Below are 16014 nucleotides of genomic sequence, written 5' to 3' on the forward strand. Positions count from 1 at the left end.
GGACCTCCGGAACAAATTAAGTACGTATCCAGAGGTACCACTGTGACTGAATAACTTCTACCTTTGAACAATATTCCAGCTACACACAAGCCAGAAGCTTTTAAACGCCAACCCACACCTCCAGGCAAGAAAGAGTTGTAACACAAATTCCAGGCAGACAGGAGGAATTGGCAGCAGTGGGAGGCCCCACTAGCTAAAGTGCTGCTTTAGGTTAAGAACAGTTTCAGGTTAAGAACAGACCTCCAAAACGAATTAAGTACGTAACCAGAGGTACCACTGTATGGTAGTGGATAAGCTTTTAAGTGTTTCCAAAAGTTTGTCACATGCATCTTTAGAGGTTTTGCAGATAAGACCAAGTGAATGTAATAAAGATAAATTCCACCTAATTGAAACAAATGGTTCAAGAAATACTGTATAATGTTAACCTGCATAAGACAAGCCATGCTGTAATTCAAAGATGGCAAACCCACAGGCCAAATCCAGCCCATCTCAATCAAACTAGAATCCTTTCCTGGCCTCCAGAAAAATTTGGGTGCCTCCTCTTCCTCTGTAGCCATTGCTAAGTGGTCTTACTGGTCAGAAAATAGGAAAGAGTGCTATTTTCTGTTTCTTGAGAATGAAGACCTTTGCAATGCTGCCATTCATGACAAAAGAAATAACCCATTTTAATTCCCGTTATTTTTTTTTTAAAAAATTAAACTCCTCTGGTGCTGTTCAGTGAGTATTCATGGGCTATTCTAAGTTAGGAGAACTTGCATGCCATACCAAAATCTGTGTTGTTTACTCTTCTAACAATAATTCAGACAAATCTCATTCACATCAGAAGATACTTGTTTGTCCTGATACTTGTTTAACTGGGAATGCCTGTGTTTAAGAATACTACATCATTCACTCTGAGGTAGGTACAAACTCACCCTGTAAAGATGAAAAGCTGAATTCAGCAGTCGGTGTGACTAGAGAGATGGAGAGGGGAGGAAGATGAAAACTTAATTATAGTGACAATGCTTCCCAAATAACTCCTTCATCACAGTCTCAAAGCAAAGGAACCGAAGGCAAATTCTCAAAATGCAGAAGTGTGTGAAGTGATCCCTTCTATCAAATTTCACCCGGAAAGAAAGAAAACATTGTAATTTAAGCAAGGATGGCCAACTGGGCAAAGAAGGCACCTGGCTCTGCCCCCAGAGGCACCTCTACATTTGGAAGTCTCTAATTTGGAAGTATTAAAAACAAATGAAATTCACCAGATCTATCCATCTAAAAATAGCGGTATCCGTTGGCATACAACCAGACCAAATTGTCAGACCCAAATGCTTCATAGGAAATAAATCATGAAACGAAGGGCTGATTAGACGTAAACTTTTTAAGAATAAAAGCTGGAATTCTAAGTACAAAAGCAAGGAACATGCAGGTGATATTAACCACCACTTCAGATGCTGGAGTACTGTATTTGTAAATTTAATATTTGCTTTTTACTGTATAAAATGCCCCTCCTAAAAGTTTCTACCATGCACAAATCTCTTGCAGGATATAACAAAACCATGCTTTTGAGAGCTGTTTTTTGCTGTTTCCTCCTCAGCTGTAAAAGTAATTAACAATTGTTATTAGTAAAACAAACGTTCACAGTTTTAAAAAATACAGTACCATTCAGTTCTAAGTATGTCAGTATTTGGAAAATGGAATTCAGAGGCAATTTTGTCATTTGTATTTTTTTTTTTTATTTCAAACATGGGACTCAAAACTGAGACTTTAAAATTATTTTTAAAAACTACACTGGTATTATGAAGATAGCTACACAATATTAATATAAAATGGGTTTCTAACATTTGGTTTATTAACTTGCTTTTTAAAAAAATCTATTGCATTTTAAAAATTTTGAACAGCAGTATGTGACAATGGAATGAAAAGGGCAATCTATATAACTAAGATTATAACAAACACTTTGTTTTGGAAATGGATACATCATCTCTAACTGCTAACTGCCTGAAGGTAAATTAATGTAAGCTCTTATTTCGGTGTGTATTTGGCTCCATCTAGAATTATCCAATAAACTAGTCTAGAACTCACACCATGATCAAAAGAACTTTAAAAGGACAAACTTAACAAGATAAATTAAACGTCTCCCTTGTCCAAGGGCAGTAAACAAAATGAAAATGGGTGCTTACCCCTCAAATTAATAGCTTCCATGATGAAAGGCTTCAGTAACTTCTGTTTGAATTTTATTGAATGTTCAATAAGGGACCCAAAAATCCCTGATCTAAGCAGCCCAGAATACTTAACCGAAACAAAAACACAAAAAGTGACACACCCATATATTGAGGAGGTATGTAAGACAAGAGCAGACCTACCCAGTTTCTGTACATGTGGCCTGTCCAGAATGGAGGCAGGAAACCTGTATCTGTCAACCTATTTATCTGAACAACCCATTTATCTTAAAGTATTTGAACAAACATAGGAACATAGGTAAAGGTAAAGGGACCCCTGACCATTAGGTCCAGTCGTGGCCGACTCTGGGGTTGCGGCACTCATCTCGCTTTATTGGCCGAGGGAGCCGGTGTTTGTCCGCAGACAGCTTCTGGGTCATGTGGCCAGCATGACTAAGCCGCTTCTGGCGAACCAGAACAGCGCACAGAAATGCCGTTACCTTCCCGCCAGAGTGGTACCTATTTATCTACTTGCACTTTGACGTGCTTTCGAACTGCTAGGTTGGCAAGAGCAGGGACCGAGCAACGGGAGCTCACCCTGTCACAGGGATTCGAACCGCCGACCTTCTGATCGGCAAGTCCTAGGCTTTGTGGTTTAACCCACAGCGCCACCCGCATCCCCAACATAGGATGGTGCTTTTTACAGTCAGACCATGCGCCCATCTAGCTCAGTACTGTCTAGTAGCCTTGCTCAATATGGTGCCCTCCAAATATTTTGGACAATAACTTCCATAATCTCTAACCGCTGGCCAGGATGACTGATGCTGATGACAACTGTAGTCCAAAAACAATTGGATCCCACCAAGTTGGCAAAGGCGGACTAGTGCTTAGCTCTCCAAGGTTTCAGACAGAGAAGAAGACAAAGAAGAAGAAGAAGAAGAAGAAGAAGAAGAAGAAGAGGAGGAGGAGGAGGAGGAGGAGTTTGGATTTGATATCCTGCTTTATCCTACCCGAAGGAGTCTCAAAGCGGCTAACATTCACCTTTCCCTTCTTCCCCCACAACAAACACTCTGTGAGGTGAGTGGGGCTGAGAGACTTCAGAGAAGTGTGACTAGCCCAAGGTCACCCCAGCAGCTGCATGTGTTGGAGCGGAGAAGCGAACCTAGTTCCCCAGATTACGAATCCACCGCTCTTAACCACTACACCACACTGGCTTTTCCCCAACCCTACTTGGGAGATACTAGGGGTTTAACCTGGGATCTTCTGCATGCAAAATGCATGCTCTACAGTCCTCCCCTAACACCAATCCTATATGCACTCTGATATCTGAACATTCCTTTATTTATGAAAGCTGCTATGTCAGCTTCTCGCTATAAAGGGAACAATGATAATAAAGCAACCTTTAACAATTACTATCCTGAAAATTCAGTTTTATGCATGCAAGTTCAGGAACCCATAGAGAGGGTAGGAAATACAAATGTAGGATTTAGTAGGTCAACCTTTGTGCCATTTTTTTCCTGCACGAAGACAGATGGTGCTGGGAGGGAATGGAAAGAAGAACCTGGTGCAGTGGCTAAGAAGCATCAAACTGGGAATTCGCCAGTGCGAATACTATGGCAGCTCTGAACTGAAAGGGGTTCGTGGCCACTTTTTCTATGCCTCAGACTTACATCAGCAATTCAGAAATAATAATACTGGCTCACATTACGGTGTCTTTGTAATGGTTACAGAAGGAATTTATGTAAGATAATTTGCACACCCCAAAATATTATATCAATGGTTGTCATCAAGACCCTGTGAGTGCTGAAACTGTTGGAGAGAGAACAGAAAATTTGCTATTAGTCTTGATGAGGTATGGGGACACAAGAACAATATTGGTGTACTCTGCTCCCCACTGCAGGACAAGTAGCAGTGGAGGCTTGTCCATTGGGATGAATGGGGCATTGTCCCAATTACTTCAACCCACCCATAGCCAGCCACTACATCCCTGCCTTTTTACAACCAATTTAGGATGTAACATTGGCTGTCAGTTTCCTCCTCTTTAGTTTCAGCACATCCCCTGTAGAAGTCAGTGAGTCTGGGGACAAAAGTAGAATTAGTTGGCTCTGCCTGTCGCTGGCTCCGGTTCTGCTTAATGTCTCCCCGGCCTTCACACTATGAGCAGCAGTAGCAACTTTGGGTGGGCAATTCTGAGTGAGAAAACAGTGCAAGGAGAAAAAAGAGAGTTGACAATCTCTTCCTCGGCCAGGTTGTTCCGACTGAGCCAATTCATCCTTGAGGCGGACATATTTTTAAATGAATAAAACAAGATACCAAGTCATCGGTTTCTCACATCGATGCAGACTGAATGAACGCAGAACAAGTTAGTGAGTGCATGTAGGTTGTACTGCTTCTGAAGATATTTGCAGCATTAACTTTCAGGAATAGCTTTGGTAAAAGACCAGTTTATAAATCTTACCTCTGCTGACATCCATAGCATATAATTCCCTGAGCCCAAGCTCATTTAGGGATTTGGTCAAGTCAAGAGTTTCCTGAGATTGGTAAGTCTTCAGTAACAGAGTGTGTAAAGGGTCAAAGTCACATTTGCTGCAGATGATTTGCATGATATCTTGCAGTGGTGCATGAGGATTAACTCTGACAATAGTCTTCTGTGTCTTCTTGTAGTTTACAACGACTCTCACAGTTTGCTGAAACAAGGGGAATTTTTAAAACCGATTATAGTCTTTTGCTTTCTGAAAGACACTCAATCCATCAACTGCATTGAGTTCATTGCTATTAATAACTTTAGCAAAACATTTCAGTCGGCGGGGGGGGGGGGTGCTATAGAATTCTAATTTATACCCCATATTCTTTCAGCTCTTCTCAGTGTGAAATGAAGATTTGGCTTAGGCCACCCCCATTAAGATTCAAGACTTGGAAGAGGAGATGAACAAGGCCTCCCCAAATTCAAATATCCCAAGGATTTGAACTCATGAACTGAGCGTGACATGTGGTAGTGATGTCTTGCCCCTGGTTGTCAACACTTTCTCTGCTCTTCATAGAACTCACAGGGAATGAGAGACAGAGAACTGAGAATAAGAGAAAGGACTTTTCGCACTTGCTTAAAGCAAAACCCATGCACACCCCTCCTTAAAGCAGATTACAGCAGGTAGGAGCCCATAGAATGAAAACCTATCTCCCTCCTTAGGCAACCAAGAACTAACCACTCAGCAATTCATCTCTGAACCCAGAGCAGTCACAAGGCATGCACTACCAAAGACAAATATAGATTAATTTTTAATGACTTTCATATGCAATTTTAGAAACAAATTCTGAATGATGCTACTGCCTCCAAAAACTTTGGAAATTAAATGAAAAGTATTTAGGAGGTGGAAAACGTTTCTGTAAAATATCTCACCTCTGGGATGACAGGAGTAGGCTTCTTTTTATCCATCTGTTTTGGCTTTAAAATCACTTTGTCGACTTCAAGCATCCCAATGGGTGTATTTGGTTTGAATTTGATCTGCTTTTTCTCGACTGTCATCAGGTCTATGGTATGGCTGGCAGGATTCAAACGGTATTGTGCACAAAGGTATACCAGTAAGTCCATCATTGGTTTGCTGGAATAAAATGTTAATATGACTATAAATGGTTATGATATAATTTCCCCAAAGGTCATTAAGAAAGACTTGGTTGGGGTGGAGGTCTGGCTCTTGAAGACGCTCTTGCCTTGCTTGAACCAAAGACAATTATGTACAGGCATGGGGGATGCGATCCAGGTCATTGCGGGTGTCAGCCCGCCCCGCACCCCGCCCCCTTGCAGGCCAAAAGCAGTGCACGTGTCAGTGGTTGCACATGCCTATGTTGTTTGCAAAATTATCATTCCCTGTACAGTACATTTCAGAAGATGTAGGCGCTCTCAAGACTACCGTATTTTTTGCTCCATAAGACGCATCTATCCATGAGCTGCACCTAGTTTTTAGAGGGAGAAAGCAAGAAAAAAAAAAAATATTCTGTGCAGAGCATGTAAGTGACTCTCGTTTTTCTTGCTTCAAAGCAAGCAAAGTGAGAGCCGCTTACATGGCTTCTCTCCCGCTTTGCGCAGCTCTCACTTTGCTTGCCCATCCCTCCTCCCACCTCGCTGTAAAGCGCGGCGACACCGGAGCAAGAAGAAGAGGAGGAGACACCGGGACAGGTGCTTTGCTTGCTTTACAGCAAGGAAGGAGGGATAGGCAAGCAAAATGAGAGCTGTGCAAAAAGGGACAGAAGCCATGTAAGCAGCTCTCACTTTGCTTGCTCTCATCAGTCCCTCCTCCCACTTCGCTGTGAAGCCAGCAGAGTCAGAGGCGCTGTGCAGCTCTCGCTGAAGCCAGCAGAGCAAGAGCGATAGCTGCGCAGCGGCTCTGCTCTGCTGGCTTCACAGCGAGCAGCGGACAGGAGCCATGGCTCTGGCTGCAGAGGCATCTCTCAGCTCGCGACTGCAGCAGTAGCTGAGGGATCCCTCTGCCACCCAGTGCATTCACTCCATTTCCCCTTACTTTTTAGGAGGAAAAAAGAGCGTCTTATGGAGCGAAAAATACGGTAGTTTATTTCATTGGGATTCAGCAGCGTCTGTAAGGCAAAAGCCACTTTCAACACTGTCAAGAAATACTGTGGCACAGAGATATCGAACACTTTCATAAGATTAAAACCCTGCAGAATGTCTCAGTGACTGTAAAAAAACAAGCAACATTCCTACTCAAGTTTAATCTACTGCACAGTAACATTCAGCATAGAAGCTTTAAAGTTGCTCTTGGGTCAACCCTGATAATGAATAACAGAGATTATGATGAAATAATTTTTCCACCTCCTAATTGGAACAGCTTACACAACGCCTCCCTGAATTATAAAAAAGGGCCTTGTTGAACGCAAGGCTCAACAAAACATTTCACCAAAAGACTACCAAACAGCCTAAGAGCCAAGAGTAACTTTAAAAAAGAAGAAAAAATACGCCTTCCACACTGCTTCCTCCCCTGTGACTGGTTGCTGTAGTGGGAATAGCAGGTCTCTTGACTACATTTCTGAAGGTTTATGGAGTTTGTGGCCCACCTGGCCTTGCACAGCAAGGCAGTTCCACACTAACCAATTGCAATAAACAGAACCGGTCTTCCTGAAATATTTTACCCAATCGCTTACCGTAAACCTTATTTTTGTACAAGAGTATACAAAAGAGCAAATCGTATTATAAAATGAAACAAATCCTTCCTAAAACAGCTTCAGGAAGGGTAGGGGATGCAGAGACACAGCCCATTAAATAGTTAAGCACTGACTGGTAGTTACTTATTTAAAATCCTAGGACACATACCTAATTCCTGGTGGCTCATGAACAAGGACCACCCAGATATAACTAAAGACTAGCAAATACACACACAGCTTTTCTTTGCTGTTTGCTGTTTTACAGTCTAGTGAAAACAAACTAGTACTTTTACTACCGCAAACCCTGTATCAATTCTTGTAAGTCTTACCATGCTGAACTTAAATGACCTGTACAAAAGCTCCACTTAGAAGGGCTCCCAAATTACAATTCTTTTAAAAAGCTAAATTTGCCAAAATACCCAAACAAAATATTTTCCCCCCCCGCCCAAAAAGCTATGATTCAGATTATATTTTTATTTCAACTGCCTGAGCGGAATTTCATTGCAAGTAAACATTCAATTCAATTAAGTAATTGTTTCATCAGTCTAAAATTCAAGCGTGAAAACATCAGTCACCAAATCCTGTATTTTGCACCAAACCTTTTTTTCTATTTCAGCATCTATTCTGCAGTAAATACAAATTTTAAACTGTGAACTGAAAGCAATGTTCCACCTGAATTGTAGCAACCTGCCAATCATGTTTGCACATATTTTCAAGGGGGTTCCAGTATTTCAAATTAGGCCACGTTTTGGAAAATTACTTACTGGGTCCTATTCCTAAGTAAAATTCTGAGGAGGAAACACAGATAGCCAAACCTAACTACAGCAGTGACATCTGCAAATCCACTGGCCAGGGATATGTGATAAATAGAATACCTGGCACCACACAGATAATTACTGAAAGATCTAATTTCCCCTAAAGTTTTGGAGCAGGTAAGAAACAGCAAGGATGACTCGCACAATGCCTTCCTTTCTCCACACACTACACAAATGAGAGAATACCCAGCCCACCTTCCCAGAACTTTATTCAAGATGCTTTTCTTACGTAGCAGATGGCTTAAATAGCCATCATGTTATACACCAATCTTCACAGGTTTTGCTGCAGATTTTAGCATCTAAAGAGTAATTTAGAGGTCCTTGAAGGGCCACGCTCTAAAAAGGAAATTATCTGGGCAGATTTATAGGCAAGAAAATGTTTCTTTCACTTTTTTTGCTCATTGTTAATTATTACTGAGAACTGCCTCCACTTTTTTTTCTGTTCTTTCAATTTTATCATTTTGGCCAATTTCCACAAACTAGAAAGAAGTGTGCATAAGCCCCCAAATGCTTTTTTTTAAAGGCTCCAGGGACCTGTGCAAACTTTGCCCTAGCTCACAGGAACACACAGCTCATGGAAGCTCTTGACCAAGACTTGGGAGCAACAGAGCTGTGTATCAATCTGAGCTAAAGCTTAGGGCAAAGTTGACTTACTCTCTGTAAGCCTTCTCTTTGGGCCATGTGACTGTGCCTCAACCCCACTCTCAGTCTTTCCTAGTCACGTGGAAGGAAGGTATTACATTTTCACTCAATCCAGCCAGAGAGAGTTTCCTAGAGTTTTGCCAAACAAGATTAGCTCCTGTTTGCCTTGGCATTTCCCTGAGCTGTGCCCCACTGGATAGCTGAAGGGCTTCACTATTCCCCGAAGTCTTAAAAATCTGTCTTTGGGGACCTCTGGTTGAACTGCAATTAAGTTATCTAGGACAAAAAACGAGAGGAACAAGGTTCATTTAAACTAAAAAACAAAACAAAACAAATGTACATTGGTGCAAGATAACAAAATCATGTGGGCACAAACAGCTTGCTGGGTTTTTGGATCACAACATAGACATTATTGGATTTCCAGGTTCAACACCCAGGTTGAAATTAGTACGTGCTAAAGCACTTCTGCTGCAGAACAGCATGAATTCTTTCTTAAACGTACCTGCCATTAACAGTAGTAGACTTGATCACATCACCTGGGAGAACCACAGACAGCTCAATGTCTCTGTCGATTATGTTTTCTTTTTGCTCCATGGTGAAGTTAGTTAGTTCTGAATCATCAAAAGAAGAACAGTCAGTGATCCTTGTCTCAGATGGAGGACGAGGAGCTTTTGGCTTGGCTTTCCGTCTGAAATAGAACATAAATTTAACACAATTAGGAAAAAGCGTATCAGCAGTACACTACAAGGAAGTGGGTAAAGGCTTCAGTGCTGGAGTCCTGGATGCAAGTGAGCTGTGCTGTTCCTGAGTTGTCTGCTAAATCCGAGGGAAACTCCCTGAATTACCAGTACAGTGATCAAGCAATTCAAGAATTGTTTTGCAAGGCACCCCAAGGTTTCCTGAACAACTAAGCTGGAATTGTCTCTCTCTCTTTCTCTCCCCCCCCCCCGGCCATTAAGCTCTTTCCCCCTCCTGGTTCACACAATTGCCTTTTCTTTGCAAAGCTGCACTTTAAGAAGTCAAGTTTATCTAAGAGTCCAGATCCTGACTTATTGTATTTGGGAATTCTCATTTGAATGCACAGGACTGTGATAAGATGGAACAGATATTGGTTCTTCAGGGTTTTGCCAGTCTGATTTTGGACATCCCTTTGCAAACTTCCCACTTTTTGGAAGCAAGGACAACTGTGATTGTGATGGTTGAGATATATATGAGACAGATATATTTAACCTTCTCCAAAGTACATAATCAAACAATGCAGTATTTTTAAATTTCTCTCTACCCCTTTAATATTTGCTTTTCACAACATGTTACATGAAGATGGTAAGCTGAACATTACAGAAATATACTACAATCATATTAAAATCAGCTCTGCGTCACATATTTTAAAATGTACAGCACTGGACACAGACATTATAACATTTACTTAACACACTGCCAAGTATCTTTAAAGTATGTTGCACTATAAAATCTGGTAAAGGAACACGGGCAATACACAACTTAGTTTTGCTCAGGCTATAACCCTTCCATCTTGCAGTAAGCCGTGGGGATGGGAACAGCTCTGCAACGGCAATGATTTTGGGGGCAGGAGCGGGGGGAGGGACATGATGGTGGTAAGACACAACTTAGGGATAGTTAACACATATATGTGCTCCATTCAGTATGCACTACAGTAATTTGATAACTTTCAGCTGAACATGTGTATTACCAGCCCCAAAACACACACACACACACACACACACACACACACACACACACACACACAGTATTAAACACTGGATCTGAGGCAATGCAAGAATATATTTGTGTCTGATCTGTGAAGTCTGCTTCATTTTCATGCAACTTCACTTAGCAGAATGTTAGAGCAAACAAAAGTTAAGTAAACACCTGTGGGGGAGGGAGGGGAAATTGTTCTCAGAAAACACAACTATTAAGCAATTTAGCCTTGAAATTGAACAGCATGATGCACGTAGCAGGAATGACCAGGTAAATACATGAATACAGCAGGAAATCATGTGTCATCTGTTTTGAAAAGTAAGACTGGGTTAAGGCTGCAATTCTGAGGCAGCTTGGAGTGGGGGGTTCAGAAGATAAATTATCTTATCCAGTGCCCCTGCAGACTCATGTTGAGGGTAGAGAGCACTCCTGTCTTCATCTATTCCTTTTTTAAAAAAATTACCCTTCCACTCTCATTATTCCCAACCCCATATTGTAACCCCAAATAACTCAATGGGAGAAAATGATGATTGTTTCAGCCCACATCTACATAGTATGTAAAAGGTAAAGGTAAAGGACCCCTAGATGGTTAAGTCCACTCAAAAGTGACTATGGGTTTGCAGCGCTTATCTTGCTTTTTAGGCCGAGGGAGCCGACGTTTGTCCACAGACATCTTTCTCGGTCATGTGGCCAGCATGGCTAAACCGCTACTGGTGCATGGAGAACCGTGACGAGTTCCACAGTGCACAGAAATGCCATTTACCTTCCTGCTGCAGCAATACCTATTTGTCTACTTGCACTGGTGTTCTTTTGAACTGCTAGGTTGGCAGAAGCTGGGACAGAGCAACAGGAGCTCACCCCATCATGCAGACCCGAATTGCCAACCTTCCAATCAGCAAGCCTGAGAGGCTCGGTGGTTTAGACCACAGCACCACCCGCTTAGTATGGACCCCTGTGTGCACAGAGCATTCTGGTACCCTTATGGCAGCCTTACTACTTAATGCACTGGCCTCTGCAGTGACAGATTCACCAAAATTGGAGTGAAAGGATGTCCTACTGGATGTCGTCCCCATCAGTGAGTACTTCCAGTAATGTGGCACAGCAAAGAACTAAACTAGGTTCCAGAAGAGACTAAGGTTATTTCCATATATAAAGCCCAGGCTTCCACTCTCACTCCTCCCTCCCTCAAACCGACTACTAGAATTTTCAAATTCACAGAAGAACGGTGACGGAACCAGCAGGAAAACAAGTATGCTGCTGCACATATTTTATAACAGAGGTGGGGATCCAGTGGACCCCCCAGATGTTGATGGGATTTCAAGGACAGTATCCAACTGACACATCTGACGCAAGGATTTCTAATTGAGCAACAGAATGTCCCTCCCTCTTTGCCCCCATCACCTCAAATCTGCTCCCGAAATTTGGTGGAACCCCTAGAACAGATTTAGGGGGCACATGGGAGGGAGCGCAGGGGGAAAAGTTCCACTGCACAAATGAAACAAGTTACTCCAAGCTACTTCAGATACAATCCCAAGAACCTTCAGTCCCAGCCAGCATGGCCAATGCTCAAGGATGACCGACAGAATCTAGCAGCTATCCAGAGAGCCACGGGTTAGCCTACTCTGCTTTACAGAATGAAGATGTCAATAATATTTATCTTCCTTCTGGAGTTGGGTGCGAAAAAGAGAATGAGTGGACAACTGAAAGGAAACAAATGAGAACAAGACTGCATGGATGTGTGGTGTTTCTTCAGTCTGTGTTGTCCACCCCCAACCTAGGGGCTAATCTGACAGTCAAGAGTTGTGCATGGCACAGACTGCATAATTGACATGCAACACAAAGCTCATCTTGATTCAGAAAGCTCTGAAAAGAAAACTTTCAAACCACAAACAGAATACAGTACTGAGTTATGTGAAACTTCAGTGTTTATATTTAGAAACGTAATTCTAAAAGGAGTGTGGGAAAACAAATGAATGGTGCATGGGAGAAAAAGAAAAAAACCAACCAACTGGGCAATTCATAGCATTCTGAAGACGGTTTTTCCAAATTCAGTCCTTAGTTTATTTCTTAAATTTAAAAAATGCCAATTTATGAAAATAATGAATCATTATCACACAACTGTCAACATGGTATGTGCTCTGATCATCATCCACCTACATCTTGGCTGTGAGTCCAGGAAGACCTGCTCCTTGACTTGCATGCTTTTTCCCACCTGGCCTGGGAGGGCAGGCCCTGACTGACTCCAGCTACAAAAGCTGAGGCTGCTGAACAGACTCTTGGGTTGGAGTATTGCTAGGGGTTTTGGTTGGGAGAGTGGTTGTTCCTGTTTTTGATATTGATTTTTTTGTATCTTTATTTTAGATCTTATTATGATTTATATGGAAACTGTTTAATTTGGTTGTGTACTTTTTAATGCTTTATAATTTTTTGTTTATGGCTACTTTTGCTGTGTTTGTTGTTGAAATCAAACCTTTATTAGGCATTATGCAAATAAAAACCGTAAGAAGGAAAATAACATGTAAAAGCCTTGAAATATATATAAAAAGGCAGCAGTTGGCTACAATCATATATATATATATACATATAAAATCAGTGGTTTTCCTTGTTAACCTGCTCCTTGGAGGACTGCAGCCAAAAACTCGGCTACCCCCGCCGTTACCCTTTGGTCAACGTCGGATAGGCAGAATCCCGCACATTCACCTTGCTGGGGTTCCAGACCACCCAAAAGAGGGGACAGCACGCGTTGACGGAGCGTACTGTACAATGGGCAATGAAAGAGAATATGCTCTACAGTGTCCGGGACATTCATAGAGCATCTGCAGAATCTCTTGTTTCTAGGGATGTTTTGATATCTTCCCCTGACAAATGCTGAGGGAAAGACATTCAACCGGGCCAGCATAAAAGCCCTACGTTGGGCTGGGATTATTAATTTAGTGACGTAATTGACTCTGCTATCTAAGATATTTAAATCATAGAATATGGGGGAGCAAATTTTGTTTACAGCTGCCATAATATTTTGTCTCTCCACATCCTTTAGTCTAGCTAGGATATTATGGAAAATGTATTGCTCACTAGAATTATACAGGGGCTCCAGCTCGATGCCTAAAGATTCAATCTTTTTTTCGAGGTACTGATACCATCTTGATTTATAGGAGTCTTTGAGCAGATCAGCGAGCAGGCATTGATCGCCAGGGTTGCTGTGTTTGTAATCGCAAGCCACCTTGAGCGTGGTTTTAACTACGGAAAGGCGGCGTACAAAAGTAAAATTATGTATGTATGCCGTCACAAAAGACAATGAGTTTTTTGTGATCTTAACACTATACCATGAGCTCCATTAGGAAAAGGCGCAGAAGAGGCCCACTGGATCAGACCAAAGGTTCATCTAGTTCATTATCTTCTTTCTCACAATGGTTAGTCATTGACTATTTTGAAAGCATTTACTGAATATTTGGAAGGAGGGATGCCATTTCTTTGTTCTTTCTCCAGACACTATTTTTAGAAAGGCAAAAATTATAAATATTTATGTAAAGTTCCCAGAGCCTTGAGGACAGAGAAGGGCATAAAGCTAAAAAAAATATAATGCATAATATTAAAGATGCACAACCACAGCCTGGAGTGCCTCATGGGAATTTCTCTCTTTAGAACTTCAATGTAAACAAAGTAAACAGGAGAACTATAGACTTATATGTGTATGTATGTATGAACGGAGAATTTAGGAAGGATTGGGGGAGTTCTAATCCCTGAGATTAGACCTTTGCTTTAAAAGAAGAGGAGGGGTTTTTTTTGCCTTAAAAGTAAGTTGCAACTTCCCCCAACCTTGTAGAATGGGTGGATTGGGGTAAAGCCACAACACACTGGATGAGGGACTGGGAAGTCAGCTATTTCCCACCTCTACTGTTTCTCCCTGTTATGTACTGAAGTTCTCACCCTGGACCAGCAGGGGGATACTGTAGATAGTTCAGGTCCACATATGCAAATAAGGGATCGAATGTGACATTCAGTGATTGGATAGTTACAGAAAGTTGTTACAGTTACGTTGTACTGGAGCTCTATATAAGCAGGCTGGCTGAACCCTTCAGTTCAGTTCTGTTCTGGCCTGTGAATAAACAAGAGCTGTTTGAAGAATCACTGTGTCGTCTGATATGTTCACCCACAACCTAACACTCCCCCTCCTCTCACATTCAGCCAAGCACTGCCCTCCCCTCTCTGATACAGTATGAGGTGTTTCTGGTCACCCAATGAATTTCTGGGTGGGCAGGATCTGGCAAATGCTGCACAACAAATGGATACCTGTGGTCTTGGGATAGGAAAGCAATCTCCTGCCCTTACTGATTACCGACATACAAACCCTGCAATTTCCTTCCCCCCTGCTTGCTTTCTGCCAATTCCGACCTATTCCATGCGATAAATTAAAACCTAAAGTGAATACTTAAGGATTTCTAAAATAAATTTTAAAAACAGGTGTGCAGGCGCAAACGCACACACATATCACTTTCTATGAAATTCGAATCTTTTGTATCGGAAGCGAATTTCATAGTTCAACCATGCATTGTGTAAAGAAGTACTTCGTTTTTTCCGTCCCAAATCTTCCAATGTTCAGCTTCATTGGATTGCTCCAGGTTCTAGTATTATGAGTAAGCAATAAAGTAAACCACAGTAAAGGACTGTGTTATTCCTCTCTTGTAAATGACTAACAAGTTCCATTGATTATGGGGTAGTGTGCGCCCTTTTTAATTTTTTACTTCCAGCCAAAGAAAACATTTTCCTCTGATCCTGAAGGAACCCCTGGACTCTCCAGGAAGGTCTGTAAAAGATTCCTCGTCTGAAACACTGGGAAGCCCCTGCAAATCAGTGCAGACAACAGAGAGCTATATGGACCACTGGTCTAGCACTGTATAAAGGAGTTTCCTATGCAGCTATGCATCAAGTATTTCCCTTAAATAGCTTTTATACATTTGAAGGGAAGAGTGATTGGCCCCGTAAAGAACGATAATTAAGCTAATAATTTAACAGAATGCTGGAAAACCCTTTTTTGTACCACACTGAAACCAGAAGCCAGCTCCGCCAGTTGCTCTCTGCTTCTTTCTAAGCAATTGGCACTGACCCCTCCGCAGATCTGATAATATGACCTTTGGACAGCAGCAGTCCTGGAAACAGAAACGCTTTTCAGCTGGCTCCAAGTCCAAATGACATTTTCTTACTTCAAAAGGCCAAAAAAGCATACTTTGAGCAGCAGGTTAAAGCCAAATCTGTCACAGATATTCATGCTTTCAGCCAGGGTCGTTATGGCACCTAAGGAAAGTGTGTCAGACCCTGCAATAACTTGGAAAAAAAATCCACTGTGTAAGCCTTTGTTGCCCGATTCCATAGCTGAAGTGAGCCACTAACAGTGAGGCTCCGACTGTTATCATCTCGGCCATTTAATTAAAAGGCTCCTGCAGTTTTTAAAACACACTTGAACTTCTGCAGTGTTGCATGACTGCAGATCAATCAACATTCATACTAACAGCAAACGCGTTCTCCAACTAGCTATCATTACGCAGCTA

The 16014-nt window shown here is 41.8% G+C and overlaps 1 protein-coding gene across 12 annotated transcripts in view; it reads right to left on the minus strand.

Annotated features, from left to right (window-relative positions):
- The window catches only part of COBLL1 (cordon-bleu WH2 repeat protein like 1), a 93328-nt gene that overhangs the window by 22764 nt on the left and 54550 nt on the right, over positions 1–16014 (minus strand). For all 12 annotated transcript variants that reach the window (XM_083493450.1, XM_083493443.1, XM_083493442.1 and 9 more), the window contains exons 2-5: positions 9255–9440; positions 5539–5740; positions 4600–4828; positions 915–953 (exon numbers count right to left, since the gene is read on the minus strand). In XM_083493450.1, the coding sequence (XP_083349576.1) occupies positions 915–953; positions 4600–4828; positions 5539–5740; positions 9255–9440 (656 nt within the window). The remainder of the gene's footprint in view (positions 1–914; positions 954–4599; positions 4829–5538; positions 5741–9254; positions 9441–16014) is intronic.

The sequence above is a fragment of the Podarcis liolepis genome (assembly GCF_965112155.1).
Source record: "Podarcis liolepis genome assembly, chromosome: 1".
In the NCBI taxonomy this organism is placed as follows: domain Eukaryota; kingdom Metazoa; phylum Chordata; class Lepidosauria; order Squamata; family Lacertidae; genus Podarcis; species Podarcis liolepis.